The sequence below is a fragment of the Pongo pygmaeus genome, chromosome 10 (genome assembly GCF_028885625.2).
Source record: "Pongo pygmaeus isolate AG05252 chromosome 10, NHGRI_mPonPyg2-v2.0_pri, whole genome shotgun sequence".
NCBI lineage: Eukaryota > Metazoa > Chordata > Mammalia > Primates > Hominidae > Pongo > Pongo pygmaeus.
In genome coordinates, this window is record NC_072383.2 from 2,994,352 (window position 1) to 3,020,822 (window position 26,471).

General features: G+C 49.7%; 2 protein-coding genes and 2 pseudogenes across 4 annotated transcripts in view; 1 reads left to right on the forward strand and 3 right to left on the reverse strand.

Moving 5' to 3' along the window:
- Window positions 1-415, reverse strand: LOC129009992 (cytochrome c oxidase assembly protein COX20, mitochondrial-like; annotated as a pseudogene).
- A 7,323-nt stretch (window positions 416-7,738) lies between these two features.
- LOC129011027 (U6 spliceosomal RNA) lies at window positions 7,739-7,838 on the reverse strand (annotated as a pseudogene).
- Window positions 7,839-9,130: 1,292 nt separating this feature from the next.
- LOC129009879 (collagen alpha-1(I) chain-like) lies at window positions 9,131-12,929 on the reverse strand. Its single transcript, XM_054443477.2, has 2 exons — window positions 11,686-12,929; window positions 9,131-11,387 (listed from the first exon to the last, which is right to left on the reverse strand). The coding sequence occupies exons 1-2, from the start codon at window positions 12,927-12,929 to the stop codon at window positions 11,306-11,308; spliced, it is 1,326 nt and encodes a 441-aa protein (XP_054299452.1). The 3' UTR covers window positions 9,131-11,305.
- Window positions 12,449-26,471, forward strand: part of TEAD4 (TEA domain transcription factor 4) — an 83,059-nt gene continuing 69,036 nt past the window's right edge. The window contains exons 1-2 of one of the 3 annotated variants that reach the window (XM_054443626.2): window positions 12,454-12,618; window positions 13,094-13,499. In XM_054443626.2, coding sequence (XP_054299601.1) covers window positions 13,448-13,499 — 52 coding nt within the window. In that variant the 5' untranslated portion in view covers window positions 12,454-12,618; window positions 13,094-13,447. Of the gene's footprint in view, window positions 12,619-13,093; window positions 13,500-26,471 lie in introns of those variants that run through there. The other 2 variants (XM_063672330.1, XM_054443628.2) reach the window with 2 other exon arrangements.

Sequence of the window (26,471 nt, forward strand, 5' to 3'; positions counted from 1 at the left end):
TGTGTTTTCTTTCAGGATCGAGGTGGGTACCTTCATATAGTATTTTCTTTTTAATTTCTTCTCTGGCAATTCTTTCCTGGATTCTTTGCTTTGCATAATTATACCTACAATGAAACCAGCATCCCAAAGTCACCAAGATAAACCCTCCTACTCCAACATCACATGATCTTCTAATTCTACTAGTGAACAAAAAATGTCCAAAGCCAGCCACAACAGATCCTAATGAACCATACAATATTGAATGCCGGGCGCAGGGAGTATTTTCAACATCTAAAAATCCTAGGAGCTTAAGGGACTTCCTCTCCTCGGGTTCACCGGGCTCCGGCGCGGCGGCCATGAGGACGACTCCGCGACTCCACCCGCCCTGCACCTCCGGGGTCGCGGAAGCAGAAGCCCGGCCGGCCGCGCCCCTCCTCGTCCCGCCCCTAGAGCAGCATTTTTAAAGTGTGTCTAGGCCTGGTGTGGGTGCGGTGATTCACGCCTGTAATCCCAGCACTTTGGGAGGCCGAGGCGGGCGGATCACTTGAGGTCAGGAGTTTGAGACCAGCCTGGCCAAAATGGTGAAACCCCATCTCTACTAAAAATACAAAAATTAGCCAGACTTGGTGGCGCACGCCTGTAATCCCAGCTAGTCAGGAGGCTGAGGCACAAGAATCACTTGAACCCAGGAGGCGGAGGTTGTACTCAGCCAAGATTGCGCCACTGCACTCCAGCCTGGGTGACAGAGTGAGACTGTCTCAACAACAACAACAAAAAATGTGGGTCTAAGTTCCATTTCCAAAGTACTGATGCATACTTAGGACAAACTATATCAGGCTAAGGTAGAATGTGACCTTGAAAAAAGTTTCCTGATTTTTGCCTTTGATCAGTCATATGTTGTTCTATATCAGCTATTTTTTTTTTTTTTTTGAGTCGGAGTCTCGCTCTGTTGCCCAGGCTGGAGTGCAGTGGCGTGATCTCAGCTCACTGCAAGCTCCGCCTCCTGGGTTCATGCCATTCTCCTGCCTCAGCCTCCTGAGTAGCTGGGACTACAGGCGCCTGCCACCATGCCCGGCTAATTTTTTTTGTATTTTTTTAGCAGAGACGGGGTTTCACCATGTTAGCCAGGATGGTCTCGATCTCCAGACCTCGTGATCCACCCGCCTCGGCCTCCCAAAGTGCTGGGATTACAGGCATGAGCCACCGCACCCAGCCTATATCAGCTATTCAGAGAGATAGAGATACATAAATGTAATCTTTGGACCAGGCGTGGTGGCACACACCAGTAGTATTTCTAGCTACTTGGGAGGCTGAGGTAGGAGGATTGCTTACGTGTGCTAGGATTGCACCACTGCACTCCAGTCTAGGGACAGAGCAAGACCCTTTCTCAAAAAAAAACAAAAAACAAAAAAACACACACATGATTAATGTACAAATTGCCTGTCTACAGGGGACTAGTTAAAAACGCTAAGGTAAGGCTGGACACAGTTGGCTTTTGCCTGTAATTAATCCCAGTACTTTAGGAGACCCAGGCAGGAGTACTGCTTGAGCCCAGGACTTTGAGACCAGCCTGGGCAACATATCAAGACCCTGTTTCTACAAAAAAAACAAAAAAACAAAAAAAAAACCACAACACTTTTTTTTTTTTTAATCAACCAGGTATGGTGCCACATGCCTGTAGTCCCAGCTACTCAGGAGGCTGAAATGGGAGGATCACTTGAGCTGGGGAGATCGAGACTGCAGTAAGCCATGATCACACCACTGCACTCTAGTCTGGGCAACAGAGAGAGACTCTGCCTCAAAAAAAAAAAGAGGAAAAAGCCCACTAAGTTACTTCCCACAATGGAATACTGTGGAGAATCAACAAGTATGAGGAAGACTGTATTGATTGATGTGGAAATGTCTGCAGGATCCATTCAGTGAGAAGTGAGCTATAGAACCACGTATACAGTATGCTTCCTTTTGTGCACAAAGGGTGGGAAATTGCAAGCCCATTATTATTTTTGCATAAACACCGAAAAACTGGAAACTAAAAAGTGAGTTAACTGTAGGAGCAAGACAGGGCACCGGAAGGGCAAGACAGATGTGGGAGGAATCTTTTTCTTTTTTTTTTTGAGACAGAGTCTTACTTTGTCACCCAGGGTAGAGTGCAGTGGCACAATCACGACTCACTGCAGCCTTGACTTCCTGGGTCCCAGTGATCCTCCTGCCTCAGCCTCCTGTGTAGATGGGACCAGAGGCACATGCTACCATGCCCGAGTAATTTTTTGTTGTTGTTGTAGAGATGGGATCTCACTATGTTGCTTAGGCTGGTCTTCAACTCCTGGACTCAAGTGATCCTCCCACCTCAGCTTCCCAGAGTGCTGGGATTCTAGGCATCCACCATCATGCCCAGCCAGGAGGAATCATTAAAAAATAAGTTTTAAACCATAGGAAATTACTACAATTAATTAATTAATTGTTATTATTATTATTGAGGCAGAGTCTCACTCTTTGGCCCAGGATGGAGTACAGTGGTGCGATCCCGGCTCACTACAACCTCTGCCTCCCGGCTTCAAGCGATTCTCCTGTCTCAGTCCCCCGAGTAGCTGGGACTACAGGCATGTGCCACCACGCACGGCTAATTTTGTATTTTTAGTATAGATGAGGTTTCACAATGTTGGCCAGGCTGGTCTTGAACTCCTGACCTCAAATAATCCACCCTCCTTGGCCTCCCAAAGTGCTGGGATTATAGGTGTGAGCTACCATGCCCGGCCAATGAATTTTTGAGAATGGTCTCGTTTTGCTGCCCAGACTGAGTGCAATGGTGCAATCATGTCTCACTGCAGCCTCAACCTCCTGGGTTGACGCGATCCTTCCTCCTCAGCCTCCCAAGTAGCTGGGACAACAGGTGTGTCCCATTAGCCACCACACCAGGCTAATGTCATCTTAATCCTCTTCTTTCTCATTCTTCACACTTAGTAGCTCCCATAACTTTACACGTTTACACTTGCTGTCTCCCACAGTCCCAAATTTTTTTGCAAGCTCTGCAAGTGTTATCCAGTTGCTGCTGGGCATCTCCCTCTGAGACGCTGCACAGCTGTGCTGGCCAACATGTGGCTATTTACATTCCAATTCATTCAAATTCAGTTCTTCAGGCAGGCTAGCTACATTTCAAGTCCTCACTAGCCACATGTGGCTAGTGACTACCACATTGGACGGTGCAGATGGAGAACATTTTTCTTTTTTTTTTTTTTTGAGATGGAGTCTCGCTCTGTTGCCCAGGCTGGAGTGCAGTGGCGCGATTTTGGCTCACTGTAACTTTCACCTCCCCAGTTCAAGAAATTCTCCTGCCTCAGCCTCCCGAGTAACTGGGATTACAGGTGTGTACCACCACGCCCGGCTGATTTTTGTATTTTTAGTAGAGACAGGTTTTTGCCATGTTGGCCAGGCTGGTCTTGAACCTCTGACCTCACGTGATTCACCTGCCTCAGTCTCTCAATGTGCCGGGATTACAGGTGTGAGCCACTGTGCCCAATTGTTTTGTTGCTGTTGTTGTTGTTGTTGTTTTGAGACAGAGTCTCATTCTGTTGTCCAGGCTGGAGTGCCGTGACGTGATCTCAGCTCACTTCAACCTCTGCCTCCCGGGTTTAAGGACTTCTCATGCCTCAGCCACCCGAGTAGCTGGGATTACAGGCATGCTCCACTGTGCCCGGCCAAGAACATTTTCATCATCACAGAAAGCTGTGTTGGAAAATGTTAGTTGGTCTACAGAAATCTCAACTTCAGGTTCCCAAGCTAACTATCTTCTCAGCAATTCTGCTCCTGTGTTCCACTCTTAGCAGCCAGAGAGGCAGACATCATGACTCCTCTGTTTTCCACACATTCAATAAATGTGGAGTGAAAAAATGAGTGATGAGGAAACCGAGGCTCACTTAGCAGGTGGCCAAGCTGGAATTTAAATTCTGACTGTTTAACTCCCGGACAAGGTCATCACACACAACTTAGTTAACTCTCATTTTCAGAGTATTTTATCAAACAGCATTACTGAAGATGAAGATTTTAGCTGAACAAGACTGGAGAAAGCCTTTCCTTCCTTTTGACTTTTTTTCAGGAAGCTCCTGGATAGCTGAGGATAAGACCCCGTAGGAACTTCACCCTGCTTGAGAATTGTGCAGAGAAGGCTTCCACCTCTGTGCAATGGAAACCTGTTGTTTGTTTCAGTTTGGAAATATAAATACACTGAATCAGTCAGCCTGGACTGCCATAACAAAATCCACAGACTGGGGCGCTCAAAGAACAGAAATGCATTTCTTACAATTCTGGAGGCTGGAAGTGGAGGATGCAGGTGCTGGCAGGTGCGGTCTCTTCTGAGGCCTTTCTCCCTTTCTCCCTCTGTGTCCTCACATGGTCATCCCTTGGTCTGAGTGTTCTGTGTCCTCATCTCTTTCATGAGGACACCAGTTACACTGGCTTATGGCCCACCCTAATGACCTCACGCTAACTTAGTCACCTCTTTAAAGGCCTTATCTCCAACACAGTCACATTGTGAGGTACTAGGGGTTTGGACCTCAACATACGAATTTGAGGGGACACAATTTAGCCCACAGCATATACTGTTCCCTAGACAGTGGATCTAGGGTCTGTTCTCTTTCACATCTTTTTTTTTTTTTTTTTTTTTTTTTTTGAGACAGGGTCTTGCTCTGTTGCCAGGTGGGAGTGCAGTGATACAATCATGGCTCACTGCAGCCTCGACCTCCCAGACTCAAGCAATTTTCCCACCTCAGCCTCCCAAGTAGCTGGGACTACAGGCACATGCCACAACACCCGGATAATTTTGTTTTTATTTTTTGTAGAGATGGAGTCTCCCTATGTTGCCTGGGCTGCTCTCGAACTCCTGGTCTCAAGTGATCCTCCTGCTGCAGCCTCCCAAAATGTTGGGATTACAGTTGTGAGCCACTCCGCCTGGCCTACATTTGTCTTTCATGAAGACATAATAGAACGAATAGTATGCTTATCAAATTATTGACTACTTTTATTCTATAGATAGTTGGGGAAAACAAAAACAAAAACAAAAAAACCTTTGATAAAGATCCGTTTTGCCTAGGTGAGAGGATAGCTTGAGCCTGGGAGGTCCAGGCTGCAGTGAGCCGTGATCCTGCCACTGCACTCCAGCCTGGGTGACAGAGCGAGACTCAGTCTCAAAACAAAACAAAACAAGGCCAGGTGCAGTGGCTCACGCCTGTAATCCCAGCACTTTGGGAGGCCGAGGTGGGCAGATCATGAGGTCAAGAGATCGAGACCATCCTGGCCAACATGGTGAAACCCCGTCTCTACTAAAAATACAAAATTTAGCTGGGCGTGGTGGCAAGAGCCTGTAATCCCAGAACTTTGGGAGGCCAAGGCAGGTGGATCACTTGAGGTCAGGAGTTTTGAGACCAGCCTGGCCAACATGGCAAAACCCCGTCTCTACTAAAAATACAAAAATTAGCTGGGCGTGGTGGCGAGAGCCTGTAATCCCAGGTACTAGAGAGCCTGAGGCAGGGGAATCGCTTGAACCCGGGAGGTGGAGGTTGCAGTGAGCCGAGATGGCGCCACTGTACTGCAGCCGGGGAGACAGAGCGAGACTCCATCTCAAAGAAACAAAACAGGCTGGGCGCGGTGGCTCACGCCTGGAATCCCAGCACTTTGGGAGGCCGAGATGGGCAGATCACAAGGTCAGGAGATCGAGACCATCCTGGCTAACATGGTGAAACCCCGTCTCTACTAAAAATACAAAAAATTAGCTGGGCGTGGTGGCACGCGCCTATAATCCCAGCTACTTGGGAGGCTGAGGCAGGAGAATCGCTTGAACCCGGGAGGTGGAGGTTGTAGTGAGCCAAGATCGCGCCACTGCACTCCAGCCTGGGCGACAGAGCGAGACTCCGTCTCAAAAAAAAAAAAAAAAAAAAAGAAACAAAACAGGAAATGGTCTGTTTTGTCCTTCAAAGCACAAAATGAAGTTCAGCTGATGTCAAGTGAACATTCTCTTAAGGAAAAAAGTAAATAAAAGTAAAGGATGGGCCGGGTGCAGTGGCTCACACCTGTAATCCTAGGACTTTGGAAGGCCAAGGTGGGCAGATCACTTGAGGCCAGGAGTTCAAGACCAGCCTGGCCAACATGGCAAAACCCCATCTCTACTAAAAATAAATAAATAAATAAATAAATAAATAAAGGATGGAGAGGTTAAAAAAGAAAAAGCACCTGAGTTACAGCTGACCAGCAGGAGTCATTGCATAATATTTTCCAAGGTATGGGGAGCAGCTTTGGGGAAATCTCCAAAGCAAGATGTGGCCCAGCACAGTGGCTCACACCAGTAATCCCAACACTTAGGAGGTCCAAGGCAGGAAGATGGCTTGAGGCCAGGAGTTTGAGACCAGCTTGAGCATATAGGGCAATCTTGTCTTTACAAAAAAAATTTTTTTTAATTAGTCAAGTGAAGTGGTGCACACCTGTAGTCTCAGCTACTGGGGAGGCTAAGGTGGGAGAATCACTTGAGCCCAGGGAGCGAGGACTGCAGTGAGCCCTGATTGCACCACTGCACTGCAGCCTGGGCAACAGAGCCAGATACCGTCTCAAAAATTAAAAAAAAAAAAGTAAAATATTTGCCTTTCACCTAAAAGCTAGGAAACAATCTCTCTTTACTCTCTCAGTTTCCTATTAGGCCATTCAGTCCAGCTGTCGGTTCTTTGTTTGTTTGGTGGGAATGGTTTGATTTATTGGGGAAAAAAGTTTCTAGAGTTGTAAACTGGCAGTCAGCAATAGTTGAAACAAATATGTAGGATAATGAGTGGATCGATGAGAAGTCTAGAAGACTTATATGGTGGCATTTACTCAGAATCTATTCATTGAGTTCTTCTAATTCTATATAACCTCTTTGCTACCACCACCAGCTTTATTAAGGTATAATTAACAAATAAAAATTGTATATATTTATGGTGTACAATGTGCTTTTTTTTTTTTTTTTGGAGACGAAGTCTCGCTCTGTCGCCCAGGCTGGAGTGCAGTGGCACGATCTCGGCTCACTCCGCCTCCTGGGTTCCATGGTTGGCCAGGCTAATCTCGAACTCCTGACCTCAGATGATCTGCCCACCTTGGCCTCCCAAAGCACTAGGATTACAGGCTTGAGCCATCGTGCCCAGCTGCATTTTTTTTTTTTTGAGACGGAGCCTTGCTCTGTCGCCAGGGCTGGAGTGCAGTGGTGTGATCTCGGCTTACTGCAACCTCTGCCTCCCAGGTTCAAGTGATTCTCCTGCCTCAGCCTCCCAAGTACCTGGGAATACAAGTGCGTGCCACCACGCCCAGCTAATTTTTGTATTTTTAGTAGAGACGGGGATTCACCATGTTGGCCAGGATGGTCTTGATCTCTTACCTCGTTATCCGCCTGCCTCAGCCTCCCAAAGTGCTAGGATTATAGGCGTGTGCCACCACGCCCAGCCTTTTTTTTTTTTTTTTGAGATGGAGTCCCTCTGTCGCCCAGCTGGAGTTCAGTGGCGCAATCTCGGCTCACTGCAAGCTCCACCTCCAGGGTTTACGCCATTTTCCTGCCTCAGCCTCCCGAGTACCTGGGACTACAGGCACCTGCCACCACGCCTGGGTAATTTTTTGTATTTTTAGTAAAGACGGGGTTTCACCGTGTTAGCCAGGATGGTCTCGATCTCCTGACCTTGTGATCCGCCTGCCTTGACCTCCCAAAGTACTGGGATTACAGGCGTGAGCCACAGCGCCAGGACTTTTTTTTTTTTTAATGGAAGACTTCACGAATTTGTGAGCTCAGGGGCCATGCTAATCTTCTCTGTATCAGTATCCAATTTTAGTATATGTGCTGCCCAGGCAAGCACCACAATGTGATATTTTCATATGTGTAAAGGGTTTTGTTTTTTAAAGATGTGGAGAAATTAGGGAAGGGTTAGATATATAGTTCTAGTCACATTTGTCCCTGAATATAAACTACAAGTTTGTTATAGAAAATAAAGAATAGGGCTGGGTGTGGTGGTGCATGCCTGTAATCCCAGCTACTGGGGAGGCTGAGACAGGAGAATTGCTTGAACCTGGGAGACGGAGGTTGCAGTGAGCCAATATTGTGCCATTGCACTCCAGCCTGGGCAACAAAAGCAAAATTCTGTCTTAAAAAAAAAAAAAAAAGAAAAGAATAAAAACAAGAAACTAGATCCCCTTAATTTGCAAACTTTCAGAGATAATCCCTTTAAAATACTTTTTCTACTTTTTTCAAAAACAGGGTCATCCGATATATAGTTTTTATTTATTTATTTATTTTATTTTATTTTTTTGAGACAGAGTTTCGCTCTTGTTGCCCAGGCTAGAGTGCAATGGTGCAATCTCTGCTCACCACAACCTCTGCCTCCCATGTTCAAGCCATTCTCCTGCCTCAGCCTCCTGGGTAGCTGGGATTACAGGCATGCGCCACCACGCCTGGCTAGTTTTCTATTTTTTAGGAGAGACGGGGTTTCTCCACGTTGGTCAGACTGGTCTTGAACTCTCAACCTCAGGTGATCCGCCCACCTCAGCCTCCCAAAGTGCTGGGATTACAGGTGTGAGCCACCGCGCCCGGCTATTTATTTTTTGAGATGGAGTTTCACTCTTGCTGCCCAGGCTGGAGTGCAACGGTGCGATTTAGGCTCACTGCAACCTCCACCTCCTGTGTTCAAGTGATTCTCCTGCCTCAGCCTCCCAAGTTGCTGGGACTAAAGGCACATGCCATCATGCCTGGCTAATTTTTTGTATTTTTAGTAGAGATGGGGTTTCACCATGTTGGCAAGGCTGGTCTCGAACTCCTGACCTCAGGTGATCCGCCTGTCTCAGCCTCCCAAAGTGCTGGAATTACAGGTGTGAGCCACCATGCCCAGCCCCTATATATAATTTTTAGAATCTGCTTTTCCACTTATATAATGAATGTGTCTGGTTTATTTTATTTTATTTATTTTTTCTGAGACAACGTCTTGCTCTGTTGCCCAGGCTGGAGTACAGTGGCGCAGTCATGACTCACTGCAGCCTCGACCTCCCAAGCTCAAACAAGCCTCCCACTTCAGCCTCCCAAGTAGCTAGGACTATAGGCGAGTGCTACCATGCCCAGCTAATTTTTTTTTTTTTTTTTTTTTTTTTTTTTTGTGGTAGAGGTAAGGTCTCATTATATTGCTTAGGCTGGTCTCAAACTCCTGGGCTCAAGAGATCCTCCAACCTCGGCCTCCCAAAGTACTGAGATTATTGATGTGAGCCACTGTGCCCAATTAATGTGATTTTTAACTTCGACTTTGGAATATAGCCAACACAAATACCCCTACATGAAACCACCCGGCCCTGCCCACACCCTTACTCTACTCCTCCTGCATGGTCCATCATCAAGCTTGAGTGAGGATCCATTTGTAGGATCCAGACAGCTGAAATATTTCCACCAAAAGACTCATTCCTGAGGGTCGGTGAATTAGGGTCCTGTCCCTTAACAAATGTAAACATCCCTGCGAAGGGCTGATGTGTGGGTAAAATCACCTTGCCTTTAACTCTTCAGAATTTGTAGATCTGTTAACTTTCCTTTACCCAGACGTTCCTCAACAGCTCCAAGCCTGAGGTCCCCAAAGCTCCAGAGTTCTCCAGGAGACTGTAAGGGTATGGGCCAGAAAGTCAAGATCCTGAAGATACACCTTCCCAGCTTGGATCACTGATGGTCTTGGATAGTTAAGACTTGGAGGGAATAAAGATCTCCAAGTTCGTTCTCAGCAGTCTACGCTGAACATGACACTAGGATTGCTTTCCTGTTTCCACTCTGGACTCTGTCCTGCCTTCCTCTCCATCCCCTGAACCTGGCTGGATTCCCCTCTGACCTCACCCCACTCCCCTTTTGCTTGAATTCCTTTTTTTTTTTTTTTTGAGACGGAGTTTCATTCTTTTTGCCCAGGCTGCAGTGCAATGTCGTGATCTCAGTTCACTGCAACCTCCACCTCCGGGGTTCAAGTGATTCTCCTGCCTCAGCCTACCGAGTAGCTGGGATTACAGGCATGCGCCACCATGCCCAGCTAATATTGTATTTTTAGTAGAGACGGGGTTTCTTCATGTTGGTCAGGCTGGTCTCGAACTCCTGACCTTGTGATCCATCCACCTCAGCCTCCCAAAGTGCTGGGATTACACGCATGAGCCACCTCGCCCAGCCCTGAATTCTTATCTCACTTACTGACACCAACCATTGTTCAGCTGTTAAAGGTTAGCGATTTTTGTTTTCTCTCTCACTACACAGCCAAATGATCTGAACCGTTTCCTAGCTCCTTCCCCTCCTCCTCAACCTCAGGACCACTGCTTGAGTTTTAAGCACCCCGAGTCTCCAGTCCAACTCGGTCACTGCTGCTTATGTCGCACTTGTGTCTTTTTTGATGCCCGAATCTTCAGCATGGCACGCAATGACCTTCAAAGTCTGGTATCCACTTCCTTAAATCTTATTATCCACAACTCTATTCTCCAGCCACACCAATTTACAAACCTTCGCTAAACACACCAGCAGACAGGCTGCCTCACCTTTGTAGGTGCTGTTCCACGTGTCTTAAATGGGGTTTCCAGTCTCAGTTTGGCAAACCCTCATTTATTCTCAAGAGCTAGATCAAATGCACTGTAATTGGATTTCACTGTTCCTTCCCTTGGGTTCCCATTGAGCGTTGCATAATTGTCTGTCTTCTCACCTAGACTGGAACTACTTGAGGAAAGGGACCTACCCCTTCCCTTAGTGCAGTGTCAAAGTCAACAAACACTCAAATGATTGCTGAATTAATATAATTATTATTAATTACTTTGAGACAGGGTCTCGATCTGTCATCCAGGCTGGCGTGCAGTGGTGCATTCACGGCTCACTGCAGCCTCAACTTTCTGGGCTCAAACTATCCTCCCACCTCAGCCTCCTGAGTAGCTGGGACTACAGGTGCAGGCCACCATGATGCCCAGGATGGTCTTGAACTCCTGGGCTCAAGCAATCCACCTGCCTCGGCCTCCCATATTGCTAAGATGACAGGCGTGAGCCACCGCGCCCCCCATGATTGCTGAATTAAATAGTTGGTGCTTAGTGTGTACTTCAGGTGGTGCTGATATGCTGCCTTGTGTTTTGGTCTTTTCATGTGCATGAGGTGGGACCAGGCCTTGATATGATTCATTATTTAACAAGAATACCACAATTCATCTATTCAAATGACGGCTGCGTCTTCAACGCCTTCACCTTGCAGGACTGGATGCTTAGCTCAGTGATGCCGTCATTGCTTGAAACACTTTTGGAATACCTCTCTTGGAAACAACTCTGTCATCGATAGGACTTTCAATATCTTCCACGGTAGCAATTGTTGTTCATGTATGCAGCATTTATCACGTACTTCCCCATCCCAGGCACCAGGCTGGTTCTGTGTGAAAGATAAGATAAATCAGACACTACTCTGTCTTCAAGGAAGTTTCTGTTTGGCAAGGGAGATAAGATCTAGACAACCACCCAACACAAGGCTAAGTGATAATGCCCCAGAAAAGGTTGGATTTGATTTTTGGAAAAAGCCAAAAGTCCTTTGGTTTCAGTCTCCTGGCCAGCACACTGCTTTAAGCCCGTTTGTCCTAAGCGTCTCCAAACAAGGAGCCCAGCGTGTTTCCAGCACCCCCTGCCCCAACAAGAGACTCCTGGGCATGTGTGTCTGAAGTCCAGACTCTCACCGATGGCAGTATACACCGAGGCCTCCCCAGCTAAACTCTGAGCTCTTTGAGGGCAGGTGCTGAGGGCTGATCCTGATCTTCACAGTATCTGGACTCATCATGCATATTAGATGAATATTCATTGAGTCACTGAGCCCACAAGGCGTCTCATGGCATGCCACAGGGACTTCACACCGAGTGCCCTTTCTCCCATGCGGTTTACTCGTAGTGGCGGTTTTACAGATGCCCAAGGGGAAGGAGAGAAAAACGGAAAGAGCTAAAGCCGGGGAGGGCAAGCGAGGGGGCAGTGGCAGCGGATCTGGGAATGGAGCCCGCGAGTTCCTGCTTCCTGGTTCCCCGGAGCAAGTGTCCTTTGGTGGGAGCCGCAGGGAAGGGAGCAGCCCTTCCTGCGCGCCGGGCGCCCGCCCCTTCCCCGGCCTCCCAGGGACTCGTGCGGAGGGACGCCGGGTGGCGGGGCGGGAGTCTGGGCCCCGTCCACACCCCTGCCCCCGGGACAGCCCCACCCCGGCGAAGAGGAAGGCTCTCGGCTCCTGGGAAAGGGAGTCGGGACCCCGCCAGGAGGGGAGGGCGCGGGGCGCGCCACGAGCAGGCAAAGAGTCGGAGCGGAGAGATCGAAAGGCGAGTGGGCGTGGGGGCCGCAGCCGAGGCCCGGGTGGAGGGGTCCCCGCGGTCCCTCGGCCCCCTCCCCCGCCGCCCGCCCCGGCCCGGCCCCGCCCCGCCCCGGCGGCCCGGCCCCTCGCCCGCCCGCGCGCGGCGCAGTCTCCTCCCCGAGGTGCCGGTGGCCCGGCCGCCACTCCCTCCGGCTCCCTCCCTCCCGCCGCGGCGCGCATCTCATTCCAGCCCTCATTCCGCGCATTCCAGCGTCCTCCTCGCACACTCGAGGCCAGGGGGCGGGAGGGCCGCAGCTCCGGCGCCGCCGCCGCGTCCCGCCAGGTGAGAGGCGCCCGCGCCCGCCGCACCCGCCGCACCCGCCGGCGCCCTCCCGGGCCGCGCGCCCCACGCCGCCGCAGCAGACCGCTCGCGCCGCGTGCTCGGCTTCTCTTTTCTTTCCGCCGCTCGCGTTCCCGCCTTGGACCTCTGCGCTCCGGCGCGCTCCGTCCCGACCTCTGGCTTCCCTCCGCGCTCCGGCGCTGCTCGCTGCCCCTCTCCCGCTTCCCTCCTGTCCGCCCCGCGCTCCCCTCCTCGCTCCCGGTTGACTCACTCCTCCAGGAATAGGGATCCCCGTGTTTTCCCGTCAGTCCCATTCTGGGAAAACTCCTCCCTCCGCGCGCTCCGCTCCGCTCCGCTGGGCGCACCGGGGCCGGTCGGCGCGGGGTGGGCTTGGCCCCGCGGCCCCGCCTTCACTGCGCCGCCCGTCGGCCCCGGCCGGAGCCCGGCTCTGCGCGCTGACGCCCTGTCGTCCCCGCAGAGCGATCGCCGCGGCCGGAAGAGTTGGCGCTCGGGGCAGACTCCTTGGAACTGGCTTAGCGCACCCATCCCACCTTCCCGCACCCTGGGACTGGTAAGGCTGGGGAGCGGGGACTTGGTAGGACTTTGCTGGAGAGCAGGATTCTGCGCGGTGCGTGCGGAGCTCCCTCCCGGGACGAGACTGGGAAGAGCGAGGCACGTGGAGGCGGCGCGACTGAGGCTGGTGGAGGCGAAGCGGCTCCAGGGGCGGGTAAGGGGGGTGGACACTCGGGACTTTGGGGAAAAGGGAGGCCGGTGTGGAAAGGACCGGAGAGGCAGAACCGAGAACATCGGCAACAGAAGAGACCCAGCACCCATGCCTCTTTTCTGCTGGGCCCTTTTCGAGCCTGGAAGGGAGAGACCTGGAGGTAAGCGGACTGCCTGTTTTAAGTGCAAAGGCGATGCGAAAGTGGGGGAACCCCTGCAAAAGGTCCTACACCTCAGGGCTTGGGAAGCTGCTGTGTTCCCTGATGCGGACGAGTGGATCGATCCAGGGAGCAGAACTTTCAAACCCCAAAGTGAACATTTCCCCCGTTGTGCTCAGGCACTTGAGGCCCCGCGGACTGACTGCGTCTGTGCTGAGTCTGTGTGACACCTGACTGCGAGTCTCCCTCGCTTTGAGTCTCTGTGTGGGTGATATCTGTTCACGTGTGAGTCACCTTGGCTTCCAGTGGGCGTATTTGTTTGTGTTGAACGTGAGTGACAGAGTGTGTGTACATGTCTGCGTGAGAAGGGGCTCTCTGAAAGTGTGAGTATCTCTGAGTAGGTGTGTGATGCCACGTCTCTTAAATATGTGTTTCTCTTCGAGGATGTTGGTTCTGGCTAGGACTGTTCTTCCTCCCTACGTAGCCGTGGGCAAGAGTCAGTGTCTCTGGTTGCCTGAGTGCAGGGATGGTTTGACTGGTTTTGGAGTGTGTGGCCTCCAGGCTCCGTTTCCCCTGGACCGGGCAGAGATGGAAGGAAGCTGTCTCCACCTGCCTCTTGGAGCCAGGAGGCTGACTTTCTCAGGGCGAGGGTCTTGTGCTTGCCTGGAATAGGTCAACAAACTGGTAGGAGGCTGAAGGAAGTTGAGATCTTTGCCTTTGGGGGATGGGATGGGCGAGTGACATTTGAGAAGGTTTGTCGGGGTGGATCCCCCGGAAAAGGAGACAGTTTTCAATCTGGAGACTTGTGTAAATAGTGCTTTTAAGTTAGCCCCAAGGACAAACAGATAGGGAGGTATACCAGCCTGAACTACTTTCTCCTGGTTTAACTCTCCTTGGAGCTGACCAGGTAACCCAGTAGAAGAATCCTTCATTCTTTCCAACTTGCTAGACACTCAGCACTTCTTTTGAGAAGAGGAATGAATAGCTTGTTGCATGAGGACTTCAACGTGGATATCATGTGTAGGGCTTCTTGGAAGGAAGGAGCCAGAAACTGTCTCGGGGGTTGGGGGTTCTTGTCCTTGTTCCTCCATCCATCCTGAGGATGTGGATGTTCTTGTGGGAAACACCTCACCCTCTCACCTCTTGGGCCTGGTGTGCGACTGGTCTAAAAGCAGCACTGATGGAATGGAAAGGGCACAGGTTTGGTGTCAGGCAGACCAGGGTACAAATCCTGAGTCTCTCACTACCTTTAAGGTTCTCAGGCTGTTTCCTGGTGGGTAATATGAAGGGAGCTTTTCTTTCCAGAAAGTTTCTTGTGAAAAGTCGATGTTTGCAGAGCTCCCACCCAGTAGCACAGTGCCTGGCACATCCCATGGACTCCATAGGATAGCTGTTGTATCCAGTGTTTCCTAAGCTTATTTCAGTAAGAACCTCTTTTTCCTAGGGATTAGTGTTTTTTGAATTAGTGTTTCTCTGAGCACCGTTTGAGAAACCTCGCCCTGTCTATCATGTTTATTTAGCAAACATGAATCGAGCATTTACTATGAGCCAGGCCCTACACTGTGTTCTGCGTCCTTAGGAATCCAGGGTCCTAGTGGTCCAGGTTAGGAGGAAGGGGGACAGACAGGGCTTTGTCACCAGATAACAGAGTCCCAGCTTCTATTTTCTGATTCCAGTTTTGCCTTGGCCCCAGGATGAGCTTGCTGAACATTATTAGATACCCTAATGTCAGCATCTAAGTCTCCCATTTTATTTTATTTTAGTTTATTTTCATTTTATTTTATTTTATTTATTTTTGAGACGGAGTCTTGCTCTGTCGCCTAGGCTGGAGTACAGTGGCATGATCTTGGCTCACTGCAACCTCCGCCTCTTGGGTTCAAGCGATTCTCCTGCCTCAGCCTCCTGGCCGGCTAGTTTCATATATATATATATATTTTTTTTTTGAGATGGAGTTTCGCTCTTGTTGCCTAGGTTGGAGTGCAATGGTGCGATCTTGGCTCACCACAGCCTCCACCTCCCGGGTTCAAGCGATTCTTCTGCCTCAGCCTCCCAAGTAGCTAGGATTATAGGCATGCACCACCATGCCCGGTTTATTTTGTATTTTTAGTAGAGACGGAGTTTCTCCATGTTGGTCAGGCTGGTCTCCAACTCCCAACCTCAGGTGATCTGCCCGCCTCGGCCTCCTAAAGTGCTGAGATTATAGGCATGAGCCACCGCTCCCAGCCGTTTTTTGTATTTTTAGTAGAGGCGGGATTTCGCCATGTTTGCCATGCTGGTCTTGAACTCCTGACCTCAGGTGATCCGCTTCGGCCTCCCAAAGGGCTGGGATTACAGGCGTGAGCCACTGCACCTGGCGTAAGTCTCCCATTTTAAAGATGGGGAAACTGATGCCCCTAGAGGGACAGTAACTTGCTTAATGCCGCAACCCTGGTGAGTGGCAGAACGGGGATTAGAACCTATGCTCTCCCCTTGGCGTTCTGTCTCCTGCCCTGTGGATTGCAGTGCTTGTACACCCCCTACTCCCCCAGCCGCCTTCATCCAACAGGCGCGGAAGCTGGAGCAGACTGACTTGGGCCATGCCTTGTGGCTCAGATAACGTTGGTAGGAGGTAGAAATACTCTGCTCCATCCTGGCAGAAAGCACATAGCTGTTCTGGGGAAGGAGCCATCTCACTGTAGAATCTGTGGAGTCTGGAAGGGGCCCTCGGGTCTTTAAAACACACCCTCCTCTCCCCTTGATGAACCGCCAGGTGAAGGTTCTCCCTATCTTTTTAGATCTCCTGGGTTGCAAATGTCACAACCTCCTTTGGTTTCCACTCTGGAGTCTTGCCCCGGTGACTGTCACAAAGCAATGCCTGTTGCCAAACCTGTAGCTCCTCCTCCTCCTTCCCAGTGGAAGTAGAGGACGTTGGTCCCCAGCTTTGGACCTTGCCTTTCCTGCAGTTGAGGTCAGTCCAGTGGCAGTTGGAAATTCAGGGCTTGTGAGGGTGGCTTTACCTTGCCTGTCTTCCTTTGCCCCCATGACGCTTTGTTGGCAGGGGTTGGACGACAGCTCCCTTTAAAGCTCTGAAATTGGAGCTGAACAGCTGCTCTCCAGTAAAGGGGGGTGAGGGGGCTGTCAGCAGCCAGGGGGGCCCAGGTGGAGGTGGGGGCAGGGCTTTGTCACCGGGGAGCACACAGTCTTCCAGCTCCTATCTTCTAATTCCAGTTTTGCCTGGACCCCTTCTGAGATGACAGTTCTTCCCTTGCTTTTGGTTTTTCTCGCTACTATCTGGGAGATTCTAATCACACCTGTGTGATCAGGCCCTGGGGCCTTTAGCTGGTAGGGACTGGATATTTGGGAAAATTTCCACTAGAACTCAGGTCTCCAAGTTCTATGCCCACGTCCTCCTGCATTTAATACAGGGGGGCTCCTGGAAGGGCCAGAGGATGGGCCAGGCTCCCTGTAGCGGGGGCCGGCTCCTTGGCTTGGCGTGGGCAGGCGGGCCCCCATGGGTGGGGACTCTGCTTCCTTTGACCCAAACTTCATGGGAACAATAGACTTCAGAGGAGTCACCAGGGGCAGGAAATGGGAGCTGTGCTGAGGCAGGGGTGACCCTCCTGGGGGATGGGATTGCATATCCGGTAGAGGGTTGGGGGCAGTGCAGAGGGCGCTGGGGAGGGGCTGATGACACATAGGGTGGGCCTCTGGGGTGGGGCCCTCCTCCAAAGGGGGCCGTTGACTCAGTGTGAAGCTAGAGCTCAGTGCCAGTTCTGTGCTGAGCTTTCGGCTCTTACTAGCACAGGTCTCGTGTTTGCCAGCCTCTGCTCGTGCCACGCTCGCCCCTGCCAGGACTTGGTCTTCCCCTTCCCCTCAAGCCCCTGAGATGTCTTTGTGAATCATCCTGGCTGGGATAAAAGGCTGGTGTTGTTGCTCCCTGGCTGGTCTCCACCTTGGGGCAATTGTGGCTGGAATGGTGATGGTGGGTTGTGGGCAAAGCTCTGGACAGGGAGTCCCCAGGCTGGGGTCGCTGGACAACATAAGGGATTTCTTTTTTTTTTTTTTGAGACGGAGTTCTGCTTTTGTTGCCCAGGCTGGAGTGCAGTGCTGCAATCTTGGCACACCACAACCTCTGCCTCCTGGATTCAAGTGATTCTCCTGCCTCAGCCTCCTGAGTGGCTGGGATTACAGGTACCTGCCACCACACCTGGCTAATTTTTTTTTTTTTTGTATTTTTAATAGGGACAGGGTATTTCCATGTTGGCTAGGCTGGTCTCGAACTCCCAGCCTCGGGTGATCCACCTGCCTCGGCCTCCCAAAGTGCTGGGATTACAGGCGTGAGCCACCGCGCCTGGCCATGAGGGATTTCTTTAGCCACAGGCAGAGCGAGACAGTGGGTGGAACGTTCTGGAGGCGGAGGACTCTTATCTTGCCTCCATCTTTGTAAGGGTGGACCAGACTTTGTGAGAAGGCCACAGCTTGCCCTGAGAGAATTGTGAGTCAGACCACACGAGCTGCTTTTCCTGAGTTCAGGTTGCCGGATTCTCACAGATAGGCTTTGGGGTCCCAAGAGAAGGTGTAGGAGTGACCCGAGAACCACTGCCAGGACCTGGAAGGAGGGTAGGTGTAGGACAGACAACACATGCTGTCTTGATTTGTTTCTTCAAGGGAGCAAGATGGGGACCCTGGAAATGGCAGACTCCTGGAATTGATTCCTTGCGCAATTCTCGGTTAGATTTTGTTTTTAATGATTTTTTATTTTTTGAGACAGAGTCTCACTTTGTCACCCAGGCTGGAGTTCAGTGGTGCAATCATGGCTCACTCCTTGAAATCCTGGGCTCAAGCAGTCCTCATTGCCTTAACCTGGGTAGCTGGGACTACAGGTATGCGCCACCACACCTGGCTAATTCGTCAAGTTTTTTTGTGGAGGTAGGGTCTCGCTTTGTTGACCAGGCAGACCTCAAACTCCTGGGCTCAAGCAATCCTCCTGCCTTGGCCTCCCAAAGTGCTGGAATTGCAGATGTGAGCCATCGTGCCCCACCAATTTAAAATTTTCTAGTAGACACCTTAAAAAAAAAAAAGGGAAGTTAATGTTGGTATTTTCTTAAACCCTAGTATTATCAAAAATAATTTCAGTGTAATAATTTTTTTTTTTTTTTTTTTTTGAGACGGAGTCTTGCTCTGTCACCCAGGCTGGAGTGCGGTGGGGCGATCTCTGCTCACTGCAAGCTCCGCCTCCCGGGTTCACTCCATTCTCCTGCCTCAGCCTCCTGAGTAGCTGGGACTACAGGCGCCCACCACCACGCCTGGCTAATTTTTTGTATTTTTTAGTAGAGACGGGGTTTCACCATGTTAGACAGGATGGTCTCGATCTCTTGACCTTGTGATCCACCCACCTCGGCCTCCCAAAGTGCTGGGATTACAGGCTTGAGCCACCGCGCCCGGCCATAAATTTTTAAAAATTATCATTATTATTATTATTATCGTAGACAGTGCCTTGCTCTGTCACCCAGGATGGAGGGCAGTGATGCAGTCATGGCTTATGCAGCCTTGACCTCCCAGGATCAAGCAGTCCTCCCACCTCAGCCTCCTCAGTAGCTGGGACTGCAGGTGTACACGGTTGCACTCAACCTAGGTTAGATTTTTGAACAAACAATATGTGGAGAGTGTGAAAATGAAGTTGAGATACCTAGTAGCCAACATGGGTTCACTCTACCAAGTCTTGGAGAAAACAACTCTAATTTGAGTGGAGGAATGTTCAGTAAGGCTTTTCAGTCTAATGATCTTCTTGGTACAAGAGAAAGCAGTGTGGTCTGGCTGATACAGCAGGGAGATGGATGTGTGACTGCTTGACCCACTACGCTGGACGCTGACTCCTGACTCCTGAGCTTGTGTTACTGTGAGGAGGTCCCTGTGATGTGCCGCAGGGCTATCTTTGGCTTAGTCCTCTGTGTTTTCCATAGATACGAGCCTCTCCCAGGAGCCTGTGTGGCCTGTGTCTTCTGTTTCTCATTTCTTTTTCTTTTTTTTTTTTTGAGATAGGTCTCGCTCTGTCACCAGGCTGGAGTGCAGTGGTGTGATCTTGGCTCACTGCAGCCTCTGTCTCCTGGGTTCAAGCAATTCTTATGCCTCAGCCTCCCGAGTAGCTGGGATTACAAGCACACACCACCATGCCCAGCTAATTTTTTTTATTTTTAGTAGAAACAGGGTTTCACCATATTGGTCAGACTGGTTTCGAACTCCTGACCTTGTGATCTGCCCGCCTTGGCCTCCCAAAGTGCTGGTATTACAGGTGTGAACCACCAGGCCCGGCCTATTTCTTTTTTTTGAGACGGAGTCTCACCCTATTGCCCAGGCCAGAGTACAATGGTGCGATCTCGGCTCGCTGCAACCTCCGCCTCCTGGGTTCAAGTGATTCTCCTGCCTCAGCTTCCTGAGTAGCTGGGATTACAGGCACCTGCCACCACGCCTGGCTAATTTTTGTATTTTTAGTAGAAATGGGGTTTCACCATGCTGGCCAGGCTGGTCTCGAACTCCCGACCTCAGGCGATCCACCTGCCTTGGCCTCCCAAAGTGCTGGGATTACAGGAGTGAACCACCGCACCTGGCCCTGTTTCTCATTTCTGTGGGCGTTGAGGGTAGCAAACATTGGCTGATAGAACCAGGGTTCAAAATCATCTCAATTGACTGGAATGCTGCCATTAAGTAGAAAGATGAAGTTTAAAAATATTTATCTCGTAAAATTAATACATGTACATTGTAGAAACCCTGAAAAATAAAGAAAGGCATAAAGGAAAAAAATGATACATAATACTGTAATTCGGGAGGGCTGGTATTTAGGTGAATGTCCTTCCAAATTTGTGTTCGTGCAAATCTATATATTTTAACAGAATTGCGATTATCCCATTTTTTTCCTACTGAATGCTATCTAATGGGTGATAGTGCATGTCATAAAAAATATTTAAAACCATAATTTTAAGGATCCGAGTAACATTTCATTCTGTGACTATACTATATTTAACTATGCCCTACTGACTTTAAAAAATTGTTTTTAGTTTTTAGCTTTTAAAAATTACTTGACATTGAGCAATGTTGAACATATACTTATCTCAAGAAGAAATGTAATAGGTCTAAGTGTAACATCCTGCATTTAAGTTCAAAACATCAATTATGTAAGTCTAGAATAGAGTGGGACTTACTATTAATTCATGTTGAGGGAAAAGGCTTGGGGTTTTTGGCTGAAGAAGGAAGGAAGAGGGAAATGAACATTTCAATGCCTGTTAGGTGCTAGACCATTATTCTAGACATTTCTGCCTTCATCGTCTCATTTCTTCCTCTTAGCCCTGTGAGAAAGGTTTGGTTTGTTTTTGTTTTGTTTTTTAACCTCTACTTTACAGAGGGGACACTGTAGAAGTTATACTGCAGTTGGAGTTTGCACCCAGGTCAATCTGACTCTTAAACTGCCCCATTAAACCATAAGCCTGTGTGGGTCAGTGCTGTGGTAAGGTTTGTGTCACGGGAAACCCTAACCCACTAAGCTCTGTGACCCTTCGGCCACATTGGAAGCCACATCTGGTTTTGGAAAGTTTATATATCCTGAGCTGTTAAGTATTGAGCTCGCCATTTTTGTGGGTCTTCCCCTACCCCCCACCAGTGATCTGATCTCAAACGTGTGGGTCTTTCTTTCTTTCTTTCTTTTTTTTTTTTATTTTGAGACGGAGTTTCACTCTTGTTGCCCAGGCTGGAGTGCAATGGCGCGATCTTGACTCACCACAACCTCCGCCTTCCGGGTTCAAGCGATTCTCCTGCCACAGCCTCCTGAGTAGCTGGAATTACAGGCATTCGCCACCATGCCTGGCTAATGTTGTATTTTTAGTAGAGACAGGGTTTCGCCATGTTGGCCAGGCTGGTCTCGAACTCCCGACCTCAGGTGATCTGCCTGCCTCAGCCTCCCAGAGTGCTGGGATTACAGGTGTGAGCGACCGTGCCCGGCCTTTTTTTTTTTTTTTTTTTTTTGAGACGGGGTCTTAACTCTGTCACCCAGGCTAGAGTGCAGTGTTGGAATCACAGTTCACTGTGGCCTCAACCTCCCGAGCCCAAGTGATCCTCCCAGCTCAGCTTTCTCAGCTGCTCAGGTCTCAGTAGCTGTGACCACACATGACGCCATGCCCGCCTAACGGTTTTTTTGTTTTAATTTTTATTTTTTATAGAGACAGGATCTTGCTCTGTTTCCCAGGCTGGTGTTTTTTTGTTTTGTTTTGTTTTAATAGATAGAATCTTTCTCTGTTGCCCAGGCTGGAGTACAGTGGTATGATCATAGCTCGCTGTAGCCTCAAACTCCTGCACTCAGGTGGTCCTCCTGCCTCAGTCTCCCAAGTAGCTGGGATGACAGGTATGTGCCACCATGCCCTGCCAATTTTTAAAACTTTTTGTAGAGACAAGGTCTTGCTATCTTTGTGTTGCCCAGGCTGGTCTTAAACTCCTCGCCTCAAGTGATCCTCCAGCTTCAGCCTCCCAAAGTGCTGGGATTACAGGGATGAGCCACTGTGCCGGGCCTGCGAGTGTCTTAACGGAGGCTGGATGAGGACTTAGAACCTGCCCAGCATCTGGGTGCTGTCATTTCTCATTCTAGAAGGTAGGCACCCTTTGTAGCAGTAGCAGATGAGGTCCATCTGACCTGAAGTCTATTACTTCATTATGTAGAACCACATAAAACTAGTGGGCCCTCTGTGTCTGTGGGTTCCACATGGATTCGACCAACCCTGGATCGACAGTGTTCAGGGGAAAAAATTCCACAGAGTTCCAAAAAGCAAAACTTGAATTTGCTGCTCACTGAATGCTGCACTGAATCCATGCAAATGAAGTGACGTGCATGCATTGTGTTAGGTACGATAAGTTCCCTAGAAATGATTTAAAGCACATGAGAGGATGTGCGTAAGTTATATGCAAACACTGTACCGTTTTATATGAGGGACTTGAGCATCCTCGGGTTTCAGTATCCTTAGAGGCCTTGGAACCGATCCCCCACAGATACCAAAGGACTACTGTACATAGAGTTTCATTATGTAGAACTCGTTAGGGATGCTTTGGAGGCGTCTCTGCCCTGCATGGGAAATTGGACTAGGTCACCTCCAGGGCCACTGCTTCCTCAAAGATTTTGTGGTCCTGGGCCTCAGTTTCTCCACATATCAGCATGCGGGGGTGCCACTAGATGAAACACTTCGGGATTCCTGCTACAGGGAGGTAGAGCGAAGCTGCACCTGGAGCTGGAGGCAAGGCTTGGGACGAGGGTGCAGTGTCTGAGCAGTCAGAGGAAGCAGAATGGGGAGATGAGGGAATTACTGTGTGGCTGCCATCGTCTTTGTCCAAGTGAGCACGAGCACGAGCGTGGTGTTAGGAACAGGCAGAATCTGGGTCCTGCCCTGAGGCTGGAGGGTGGGGAAGATGACCCCTGACAACCCCAGAGAGTAGTGGCTATCAGTGCAGACTCCAGAGTGGTGCTGTCCAATAGAAATATAATGTAAGCCTAGGAGCTACATTTAAAAAGTAAAAAGAGCTGGGTGCAGTGGCTTTTGCCTATGGTCCCAGTTACTCAGGAGGCTGAGGCGGGAGAATTGCTTGAGCCCAGGGGTTTGAGACCAGCCTGGGCAACATAGCGAGAACCCTGCCTCTAAAAAAAGAAAGGAAAACTTAACTGGTAAAATGCATTGTAATAATATATTATTTAACCTATGTCTACAATATTATCCTTTTAACATGTAATCAATAGTAAACAGTATCAATGAGATCGTTTACCTTTTTTTCACACAAAGCATTAGAACTGTAGTGTGTACTGTACACTTAACAACACATCTCAGTTTGGACTAACCACGTTTCTTATGTTCAGTAACCACGTGGGGCGAGTGGCCATGGTTGGCACAGTGTGGCTTTCCAGCCAGCCTGCCTGGGTTTGAATCTCTGTTCTGCCACTTAACACCTGGGTGGGATAATAAGGTTAACAGAACCAACCTCATATGGTGTATGTGAAGACTAAATGAGTTAATATCTGTAAAGTGCTTAGTTCTTTCCCCGGCACATAATAACCACTGTGTAAGTGTTTGTCAAATAAATGACCTATAAATGGTTCTTAAAAACTGTCAAAGCTGGAATTTGTAAGAGGCAGGGGGTCGATGATGTGTGTGGAAAAACCCAATCGTAGAGTGGCCCTGTGGAGTTACTGATAGTCTACGCCTGTACTGTGGTAGTTCTCCATAATGAAATGGACTTCAGATCCGAAGATCCTAATCTACTCTTTGCTGTAAAGAGCGCCTGCCTTCTGGAAGTGAGAAATGACAGCATCCTGATGACAAGACAGGTTCCCATCCCTCAGCAGGTGCATCCCAAGCATCTGTCTGCCTGGGGCTTGAACTGTGCCGGGTGGCATGCAGGAAGCAAAAGCATCCTCGGAAATGCTCCATCATAAATTGCATGACCTCGTGTTGGAATGAGAGGTGGGGTCACTTCCAGCACTTGGAGGTTGAAGCAATAGTTGCTGCTTATGCAAGAGAAGAAGTAAGCTGTACCAGTGCCTCCCATACCTCCTCAGGGCACTGCCAGCCCAGCACAGCCAGCTCTCCTCTCGGCATCAGCTCCCTCCGATTGCACCTGCCCTCACCCAGTCCACAGAAGCCACAGCACCCACGGTGTGCCCGGCACTGTGCTAGGTGCAGCGGGAGTATGGAATGGGACCCCTGGTTCCTGTCCTCACGGAACTTGCAGGGAAATGGACTGTGAAGCTAGCAGTAACATGCTGCAAGACGAAAGAACGTGCACAAGCAGGGTCTGTGGCAGTGCCTGGTAAAGAATGATTGATTCTGTCCCAAGAGGAGGAGGTAGTTGAGCTGGCTTTGAGAATGGGTGGGGTTCTGACAAGCGTGTATATGTCTCTGTGAATTTGTGTGAGAGAGAGGGAAGCAGACAGAGAGAGGAAGAGAGATGGAGAACTATCCTTGGGAAGACAGAGAAAATGTAGTGATTTGAAGGCTATTGTCGTGAAGTGATGAGAGGAGGGGAGATAAGTGGGTTTTGTTTTTATTTTTATTTTATTTTATTTATTTTTTTTGACAGAGTCTTGCTCGGTCGCCCAGGCTGGAGTGCTGTGGCGCTATCTCGGCTCACTGCAAGCTCCGCCTCCCGGGTTCACGCCATTCTCCCGCCTCAGCCTCCGGAGTAGCTGGGACTACAGGTGCCCGCCACCACGCCTGTCTAATTTTTTGTATTTTTAGTAGACGGGGTTTCACTGTGTTAGCCAGGATTGTCTTGATCTCCTGACCTCATGATCCGCCCGCCTCAGCCTCCCAAAGTGCTGGGATTACAGGCGTGAGCCACCGTGCCCGGCTGTGGGTTTTATTTTTATATCTTTTTTTTTTTTTGAGGTGAAGTTTCACTCTGTCACCCAGGCTGGAGTACAGTGGCGTGATCACAGCTCACTGCACCTCCACCTCCCGGGTTCAAGTGATTCTTCTGCCTCAGCCTCCCGAATAGTTGAGATCACAGGCACATGTCATGATGCCCGGCTATTTTTTTGCATTTTCAGCAGGGACGGGGTTTTGCCATGTCGGCCAGGCTGGTCTCGAACTCTTGACCTCAAGTGATCCCCTGGCTTCAGCCTCTCAAAGTGCTGGGATTACAGGCGTGAGCCACAGAGTCTCACTCTGCCACCCAGGCTGGAGTGTGGTGGTGTGATCACAGCTCCCTTCATCCTTGACCTCCTCAAGCAATCCTCCTGCCTCAGCCTCCTGAGTAGCTGGGACCATAGGCATGTGCCACCACACCTGGCTAATTTTTAAAACATTATTTCTAGAGATAGGATCTCACTGTGTTGCCCAGGCTGGTCTCAAACTCCTGGGTTCAAGCCATCCTCCCGCCTCGGACCCTCAAAGTGCTTGGATTACGAGTGTGAGCCACCATACCCGGCCAAGTGGGTTTTATGAACAGGGTGGGTTTTGAGCTAGGCCCTCTGGGCAGGATAAGAAGGTCGTATTTTACGTTTATTTAGAATCAGGCAACATCTCTCTCTTTGTTTTTTTTTTTTTTTTTTTTTTTGAGACGGAGTTTCGCTTTTGTTGCCCAGGCTGGAGTGCAATGGTGCAATCTCAGCTCACTGCAACCTCCGCCTCCTGGGTTCAATTCTCCTGCCTCAGCCTCCCAAGTAGCTGGGATTACAGGCATGCGCCACCACACTTAGCTAATTTTTTGTATTTTTAGTAGAGACAGGGTTTCTCCATGTTGGTCAGGTTGGTCTTGAACTCCTGACCTCAGGTGATCTGCCCGCCTCGGCCTCCCAAAGTGCTGGGATTACAGGCGTGAGCCACTGCACCTGTAGAATAACATGTCATTCTATAAAATAGAGTAAATCTTTCCCTAAATTTATTTTTAACATACATACAGCAAAATACACTGTTTTTGGTAAATAGTAGATGTTGACAAATGCACAGAATGTGTTTTCACCGCCACCATCAAGACACAAGACTGTTCCATCCCCCAAACGATTCCATCATGCAGTGGCCCCTTGGAGGTCGTCCCTCCCCCTTCCCCTCTTGCCATCCCCTGGCCACACTGATATGTTCATTCCTGTAATTTTGCCTTTCAAGAATGTCTCACAAATGGAATCATGCAGTTACATAGCTCTCTGGGTCTTTGCTTCTTTCACTCAGCAAGGTCATAGCTCACTGCAGCCTTGACCACCCAGGCTCAAGTGTCCCTCCCACCTCAGCCTCCTGAGTAGTGGGGACCACAGGCACACGCCACCACACCCGGCTAATTTTTGTACTTTTTGTAGAGATGAGGTTTCGCCATTTTGCCTAGGCTGGTCTTGAACTCCTGGCTGAAGCAATCCACCCACCTCGGCCTCCCACAGTTGTGGGTGTGTGCCACCATGCCCAGCTGTTGTTCTGAGAGTTCTTTAATATTCCAGATACAGGTTCTTTTTCAGGACAGTCAGATATGTGATTTACA

Excerpts from the sequence above, each read along its gene's own strand:
- LOC129009879 (XM_054443477.2), bottom strand. The coding sequence starts at position 12,929 with ATGGGACTGACGGGAAAACACGGGGATCCCTATTCCTGGAGGAGTGAG. Across the intron at positions 11,388-11,685 it reads CTCGGTGTATACTGCCATCG|AACCAGCCTGGTGCCTGGGA; the intron begins GTGAGAGTCTGG and ends TCTTTCACACAG.